This window comes from Brassica oleracea, chromosome C1 (assembly GCF_000695525.1).
Source record: "Brassica oleracea var. oleracea cultivar TO1000 chromosome C1, BOL, whole genome shotgun sequence".
In the NCBI taxonomy this organism is placed as follows: Eukaryota; Viridiplantae; Streptophyta; class Magnoliopsida; order Brassicales; family Brassicaceae; genus Brassica; species Brassica oleracea.
In genome coordinates, this window is record NC_027748.1 from 5,118,214 (window position 1) to 5,126,727 (window position 8,514).

An 8,514-nucleotide genomic window follows, 5' to 3' on the forward strand; every position below is an offset into this window, starting at 1 on the left:
AAAACCGAAGAAGTAATCCGCAGACGGAAGGAAGGATCAGACTACGCCGAAGATCCTATTAATATTTACACACAAAAAGCAAAATACAAAAGAAAAGAGGTGACGCGGCGGTGGTAAAACCACCGGCCCCTGACCCTGATTTCTTTCTTTGAAAACTCTTAGAGAGAGGTTACGTCTCTGCTTCTCTTTTTGACAAAAACCATATTTTCCACGCTCCAATTATACAACTAAAATAAATCAAGTTTCTAAAGTCACCAGTCACAATTATTATCCACTAAATGTAAACAAATAAACAGCCACTGAAACATTCATAGCCATTATAAACATTAAGAGTTCAAATAATCGTAAGAACAATCAAACAGATTTGTTTTATAAAAGGCGTCCTTGATGAGTTTCTAATACATGTTAGCCAGGTAATCATACTAAAACTAAAAATTGGATTCCAAGAAAAATCTATCTTTCCTCTCAAGAGCCAAACAAGGAACACGAGACGATTCAAGGTGAGACTAAGATCAAAACACATAACACCAACCACATCTTTCAAGCTTTAGACGGTGAATGGTGACTCCTAGGGCACAGATGTTGCCGTCACCTATAGTAAACACTATAAACCAAACACATGTCCACCATGAAAATTTTCTACAACTTCCATGGAAAAATCACATCACAATAATACAAGACTGGCACATCTAACCGAATATCAAATACAAAAAAACAAGAAACTACAAAACAAATTACACATATGAATATAACAAATAGCAACAACCCGTGCGTAGCGCCGACACACCACTAGTATTAGATAGATTAGATGTACGAATCATGAATCAATGAATAAATATTAAATACTGTGTATCTTGTGTAGTTTTTAGTCTTTATTAGATCTTTTCGTGAATCCATTTCTTACCCAACGGCCTTTTCCAAGTAATCTTGGGCTTACTGAACCGAATAACTAAACAAAACGGGCCCATAAATTTTGTGTAAACCGGTCCGGTCCAAACCGGGAGAGACTGTGTGTGTAAAAGAATCATCAGTCGAAGAAACTGATTCAAAATCGTTTTCCTTAGCGAAGCATAACGGAGAGATCTCTCTCGCTCTCAAAAATGGTAACTCCAGATCCGTCCAAGTGTTCTCCATCACCTCAAATTTGATCGCTTTTTTTTCACTTACGTTACGATCTCCGTTTTAATGCTTTTGTTTTAGGCGGCGAGTCCGATTGCGAGTCCGATTGCGGTGGCGATGTACCCGACGTTATCGGTGTTCACTCTGGCGATTGGCCTCGTCATCACCGCTTTCTTCTTCATGTAAGCTAATCTCGATCTGATCAGATCCCGAAATTGCTGTTGTATTTGATTGTGTGTTCTTGCGATCAGAGTCCCAATTGCTTAGACTAGATTGTGAGTTACGAATCATGTGTATTTGAAGCTTGACCAACATTGTCATTTGCTTATATATAGTTTCTAGCATTCTCAGTTCCTAGGCTTTAGTATAACGAAGAGACGATGAAAGTGACTTTTTATTCATTATGTAAAGACCCAGACACATGTCAGTTAATTAATGGAGTAGAATTTTTGGACTTCACAATCCTCGTTTTAAGCAATGAGCTTCAACCTTTCAAAGGATGGCAATTTCTAGGAGATATTATGATTCGTTTTTTTTTTTGGTTTGAATTGGTGTTAGCCACAACAAGTCGAAAACCTTAAGATGGACTGGAACCATTTTATATCGGACTCTCTTATTCACAGTTCTGGTTTAGGTTCAGTTCGACAAGAAGTAATCAAACTGTTGTTTTTTTCTTTCTTTCTTTCTTTCTAACTTGCATGTTACAACATTATTGATGCAGCTATGAAGCTACATCATCCAGGAAATACCGTAGTCTCGGGATTGAGCTCGCGACTGCGGCACTAGCATCTGTTTTCTTGGTATGGTTTCTCCCTTCGTCCTCTCAACTTTGTAATAGTCGTCTTAGACGCAATTTCGTGTGGTGAAATCAGTTTCTCTTGGTTAAATTGCAGGGATTTGGATCGTTGTTTTTGCTACTTTCTAGCGGTGTTTACGTTTGATCCTTCTTCTTCGTCAATACTATTCCCAACTAGTATCAATGAACAAAGAAAAAAAAAACAGACTTTTTAGTTTCTGTTCAACTTAAATGAGAGTTATGAATGTTAAAGACTTTTGATTATCTGTGCTTTTTAACTCCAAACGGTGTTTGGAAGCGGACGCTATTAAATACTCCTTTGAATTTTGATTTCTTAAGTAAATAATGTTTCTGTTGGTATTTCCCGAAACGAAATTCACCTATAACTGTATGACACGTGGCATAAAAGGACAGAATCTGAATATAAAATAATATTAAGAAAATAAAGTAGAAAGGAAGTTTAACAAAAAAAAAAGGAGGAAGAAAATGGAGAGTGAAGTAGCAGCGAAGGCGAGAAGAGAAGCAGAGACTCCGGCGACGTACATTGGACTGAAGACGAGAGCTCAGAGAGCTAAACTTAGCAACGGGTCTGTGTCAGCATCTTCCCACCAGCCGAGAAGCACCGAGAAGAAGAAGAAGAAGAGTCACAAACCCACTGTTGACAACAAGTACTCTCAGTGGAAGACTCTTGTTCCCATTCTCTATGACTCACTCTCCAACCAGAGCCTCGTCTGGCCTTGTCTCTCTTGCAGGTCTGTCTTTCTATGTTCTAGGGTTTGCAACTTTTCGTTGATTTGTGTTCTGTGTTTACTCTGATCTTTGGTTTCGGAGAAAGTGTTTCCTTTTTGGGAAAGAAAAATTCAAACTTTTGCTTGGGTCAGGCTACTGAATCACATTTTAAGTTAAACTACTGAAATGCTGATAAATGGAGTCTTTTTGCTAGCAATATGACATGTTCTAGTTTGTGTTCATACAGTTTATGATTTAGCTCAGTCTCCATGCTTTTGTGTTTCTTAAAGGTTTGTTCGTGCATGAAAGTCTTGAACTTGTTTTGATAGGAGAATCGTTGATTACACTTGTGTGACTTTGTTATAGTGTGTTCTGTTTTGTTACTTTGTCCGCGGCAAATCGTTTTGAGCTATTAGAGACCACTTTGACCAATTTCTTTTTGTAGATGTGCTAAGATTTGGTGAAGTGTTTAGCTTTTGTGAAAAAAGGTTCGATTTTTGTGTGTGACTGTTGTCTGCTTTGACCAGATGGGGACCACAGTTTGGGCAAGCATTGGCTAAGAATCAGCAGCGTCTGTACCTCACTGAACAAGTGGGTTTGCACTTTTTTCTTGTAGTTGTCTTAAGAAATACTAAATAATATCGCTTCAACTTTGAAATTTTTGTCCATTGCTCGTCATGTTTACCTTTTATTTTTCTTGGTTCTGTCTGTCATTAGACTGATGGCAGTGTGCCTAATACCTTGGTCGTAGCTAATTGCGAAGCTGTTAAGAAGCAGGTAATTAGTTTTTCAAAGTTTGTGCTTTTGTCCTTGTGTCACTCTCTGCTAAGATGAAAATATATGAAATGCTGTTTCTTCCGTATATACGTCCAGCTTAATGGAGAAGCATGCTTTCCATTTGTGAAGAAGTACAAGACAATCATCCACCCTGGAGAGGTATTAATTCCATTTACTGAATCTGTATTTCGTTTAGGACTTTGATTACTGCAAAAGACTCTGTGATGTGTAACCCTTCTTGAATCTCAGGTCAACAGAATCAGGGAACTGCCACAAAATAGTAAGATTGTAGCTACTCACACCGACAGTCCTGATGTAAGCTCTGCCTTCACTTTTCTTTATCTATAGCTATCCTTAATTCTTTTTGACGTAGTTCAAGTCTCAGTCATGCAAGTATATGATATATTGGTTTTCAGGTTCTCATTTGGGACACTGAGACTCAACCAGACCGGCATGCTGTACTTGGAGCTCCACATTCTCGTCCTGATTTGGTATGTTCTCTTACGAGATCTTTTTAGTGTTAAAACACCGCTTGTTCATCATCTGAACAACATTACATTCGCAGATACTAACTGGACACCAGGGTAATGCTGAATTTGCTCTTGCGATGTTCCCAACCGAACCTTTTGTTCTTTCTGGAGGTTTGTATTTGTGCTATCTTCGTGTCCTGTCTTGTGGCTTGCACGCTTCTCTCATCGAAGATTCTTCTGCGCAGGCAAGGACAAGTCGGTTGTTTTGTGGAGTATCCAAGATCACATCACAACAGCTGGTACAGATTCCAAATCCCCTGGATCTAGCATCAAACAGACTGGTGGTCGTTCCGTTGGCCCTCGAGGTGTATATCATGGCCACGAGGATACAGTTGAAGACGTCGCATTCTGTCCATCTAGGTAACTTCTTGAAACAGCCTCTTTCTTTAATGCAAAACTTTCCTGATGCTTTTCGGTGAATTTTTGTTTGTCATGTAGTGCACAGGAGTTCTGCAGTGTTGGTGATGACTCTTGTCTTATACTATGGGATGCGCGAACCGGCACAGGTCCTGCCATGAAGGTACCTCTCTTTTGAACCATATTGAAGTTTTGAGGTGTTCACGGTTCTTGTTTGAGTTTCGTCTGTTTCTTGCTTTGTTCTGGCAGGTTGAGAAGGCACATGATGCTGATCTTCACTGTGTCGATTGGAATCCTCATGACAACAATCTGATCCTGACAGGGTCAGCAGATAACACTGTCCGTTTGTTCGACTGCCGAAACCTGACCTCAAATGGAGTTGGCTCTCCTATCTACAAATTTGAAGGCCACAATGCTTCTGTTCTTTCTGTTCAGGTTCGGCTACCTCGGTTTTAATTTTTATATCATTTCTCATGTAAATGAGCATTACCTATCTCCTCCATTAACACCGCTTTGTTATTTGATTCAGTGGTCTCCTGATAAGTCATCTGTTTTTGGGAGTGCTGCAGAAGATGGTCTCTTGAACATATGGGATTATGACAAGGTTTGTACATTTCTTCAGATTCACATTGAAATCATTTTTCTCTCACTTTAAAGCTCATCATATTCGTATATATATATATGCACATTAGGTCGGCAAGAAGTCTGCGCGTGCACCCAAAAGCCCTCCTGGGCTTCTCTTCCAGCATGCTGGTCACAGGTTTTCTCAAAGCTTAATCCTGGTTCTCATTGTTTGCTTGCTTTAATGGTATCTATAATATCATTATGAATATCTTCTCAGGGACAACATGGTCGACTTCCACTGGAACGTATTGGAACCTTGGACTATTGTCAGTGTTTCTGGTAACTGTGAGAGTAACGGTGGGGGTGGTACACTGCAGGTACTTTTTAAAAACTTTCTTTCTGCATTACTTGGGAACCTCTCTACTATCAATTATTTTTTCGGTGAAAAAAATGAAAAACTTTGTTATGGTTTTCAAAATTTGGCAGATATGGCGGATGAGTGAGTTGATTTACAGACCGGAAGATGAAGTACTGGCAGAGCTAGAGGACTTCAAGTCACAGGTTTTCTCATGTGCCTCCAGGCCTTGAGGAAGCTATCCTCCCGTGACTAATTAGTACGTTGCTGTTGTTCAGGAGGTGTCGTTAGTTTTTTGCAGATGAAAATCTGTTTTACGTATGTGGTTTAAGTAATAATTTTACGGAGGAGTTACTTGGTATATGTAGGCCAGTAATTCAAAATATTGGTAGGCTTAGGACTCTTGATCCTAAATCGTGTAGGGTTCTTGATCTTGTTTCTTCAGGTTAATTGTAGGCACACCACTTACTATTATGGTCAACCATTGTTGTGAATCCCCAAACTTAACCAACAGATTGAAATCTATAATTTAAGTACTTGACTTGATCCATGTTTCACTGAACCGTTCAGTTTCACTTTCAACAACAAAATCAGATAGAAGTTTGGTTTGGTTCCTTCACTTCTTTTCGGTTCTGCATTAACCAGGCTGAGCCTGGGCAGCCCACTAGTCAGTCCTACAGTCTTCAGAACTGTTGTGCAATCTTAAGTACTAAGACCATCCGCATTAGTGAACCCCTTGGAAGGGGTTCACAAAACATTTTTTATTATTATTTTTTTTCTGTTTGATTTTTGTTTAAAAAAAAAAAAAAAAAAATTATTAATAGGACCAATCACGGGCTGCCACGTGTCGTGGGGCCCGCGCTACAGTGACGATCCGGGTTCACTGGAGTGAACTCCCCTTGGACAGGTTCACTGATTTTTATTATTTTAATATTTTTTTTCTTCGAAATCCGGGTGAACTCCCCTTGGAGTTCACCAATGTGGATGCCCTAAGATCTAAAACAATTGGAGTTAAAAGCTCATAGGACTTTGGGGTGAAGGAGTTAGATAGCAACAATCAAGGATATTTATTACAAAATATCTTCTAGTAGATTCTGTCTCTCTCCCTAGTTTTAAAAACATCTCCAGTGGTGATAGTACTGAGCCTTTAATGGGGTTTTGACTTATCTGAACAATAAGTACACTAACTCATTCATAGATCCAAGACCACCACATAGCTTCCATAGGCTTTGTTGGATTCTTATCATTTGTTCAGTTTCACCTATAACCAAACAATTTGTCGACGCAACAAACACACACACATATGTGGTACACACAAACACGTCTTGGGTTTTGTATGTGTATGTGAATGTGCCAAGTTATTTGTCTGGAGAAGAGGAGACAAAATCGTGGCTCAAGAACTATATGTTAATAGGTTATGTCCTTTTATTAATTCCTAGCCGTTAAACCCCTTTGCTTTTTCTCCTTCTCTTGTTCATTGTTTCAACAGTCTTGTTATCTCCCCATCCACCGAGTAATATCCTTTCGACAATTTATGCACCATTAAAACTGGTCATTAACTAATAAAAATGAGGATCATATCATCTTCTTCGTATTTTTCTTGAATATAGGTTCACCGTAATAGAACTATTGTTCTTTCTACTTGAGAAAGATATGTGTGTGCGTGTGGTGAACCAAGAGAGCCTAAAGCTTGTTTAGAGTGCAAGCTTTTAGGGAGTGATACTCTTGTTAGTTTGGTTACTCTATAAATGAATACAAACGCATTTATGGTTTGAGTATTAAATATATGAGTATCCAAGTATTCAACACGTGATAAAATCCGAGTATGTCATGTTCAAGCTTTGAAGATCAAGGAAAAGTCCTTGAGTCACGGGATTGTAGCTGGATTTTTGGAGCTCAAGATTTTGACTTCCCTTGTCCCTACATAATCTGTATATCCATCTACTCCAACATGCATCTCATTTATAATATGATGACCTTCCAAGTACCAAGTGTCTTACTTCATATTTATCTACATTTTCGGTATGTAGATTTTTATTTGATTACTTATTTGTTATGGAGTAGTTGGTTGTATCCATAGGTGTTCTAGACAACCAAAATTAGAGTTATATATGTCAACCAATCAAGTTAAAAAAAAAATCTACATCATTTTTTTGGAAAATTAAAAAATAGTTATGGAAAAAGTTTTATTTCCACAGCAAATAATGATTGTTTTACAAGGCTACAAAAACATTTACAGCAAAAAAAGTTATAGCTTAATTGGCTAAAAACATTAAACTGCCGCTTATTCCAATTGCCCATATATTTTAAAATTGTTTTGCAAGATTGTAAACTAACCTTCTGAAAGTTAGTAACAACATGAATTCAAAGAACGCATGTTTCCTTTTTACATATTGATCGTGTGTGAATATATAATCCCGTGAAAATCGTTTTGTCTTCTGTTTAAACCGATATATTTATGTATGTACACACTTTTTCCAATAATAAGTGTGGAGGTTTTGTTTACAAAAAAAAAAATGTGTGGAGGTTGCTCATTTTCATTTGTATATTGTCCAGACGTGTGTATCATCAAAGATACCGAGAGAGGCGATTTATGTTAATATAATATCCTTTTAATATTAAAATTAAAATTTTCATTTTGTGTACATCAAAGTACAGAGAGATCACACACACGTAACTTAAGAAAAATAATAATTTTTGTTGACAAAAAAAAAAGAAAAATAATAATTTAAATGTATTTGTTTCAGAACTCAAATTGATTCTCGGAGAGCCAGAGCTTCTTCGGGATGTGCAAACTAAACGCAACCGACAAAAGCCTTCGCAAGATTTTGTCTTTATGCTCTGTTTTTATTCATTATTTATTCACATTTTCGACAGTTAATAAATGTTGGTCACGAAACATATAGTACTTATTACTGTGGATTTTACGTAGAAGCAATGCATATCAATTATTCAATACTTTTAATATGACTATGTTATGAAATAACTTATAATTTATAGTATCGAGAAATTTAAATAAGAGTAGAATTTAATACCCGTATGAAGCAAATAACACTACTATAAGTGAGAGAGTTTATTATAAGTAAGAAGAAGAAGATGTAATGGTTCTTTGATTATAAACTCTTGTTCTTGTTTATGGTGTACAAAAGAGTGAGATGAGTGATGGTATTTATAGTGAACAACAATACATAAAATAACAAAGATAGTGCTTAATTTGGTAAATGAGTGGGTGATCATAATGCTTGATGAGTAGATGATCATAGTGCTTGAGTTGGTAAAGGAGTGGA

The 8,514-nt window shown here is 37.3% G+C and overlaps 2 protein-coding genes across 2 annotated transcripts; both read left to right on the plus strand.

The window, feature by feature from the left end:
* Positions 1-1,021: 1,021 nt before the first annotated feature.
* LOC106310884 (transmembrane protein 258-like) lies at positions 1,022-2,245 on the plus strand. Its single transcript, XM_013748119.1, has 4 exons — positions 1,022-1,103; positions 1,201-1,301; positions 1,841-1,919; positions 2,013-2,245. Exons 1-4 carry the CDS (start codon positions 1,101-1,103, stop codon positions 2,058-2,060), a joined length of 231 nt encoding a protein of 76 aa, XP_013603573.1. The 5' UTR covers positions 1,022-1,100; the 3' UTR covers positions 2,061-2,245.
* Positions 2,246-2,375: 130 nt separating this feature from the next.
* Positions 2,376-5,767, plus strand: LOC106310843 (WD-40 repeat-containing protein MSI4-like). Its single transcript, XM_013748070.1, has 14 exons — positions 2,376-2,667; positions 3,172-3,235; positions 3,362-3,421; positions 3,518-3,580; positions 3,671-3,736; positions 3,838-3,912; positions 3,987-4,062; positions 4,137-4,311; positions 4,390-4,471; positions 4,558-4,743; positions 4,838-4,912; positions 5,001-5,068; positions 5,150-5,249; positions 5,359-5,767. Exons 1-14 carry the CDS (start codon positions 2,402-2,404, stop codon positions 5,458-5,460), a joined length of 1,458 nt encoding a protein of 485 aa, XP_013603524.1. The 5' UTR covers positions 2,376-2,401; the 3' UTR covers positions 5,461-5,767.
* The last annotated feature ends 2,747 nt before the right edge of the window (positions 5,768-8,514 follow it).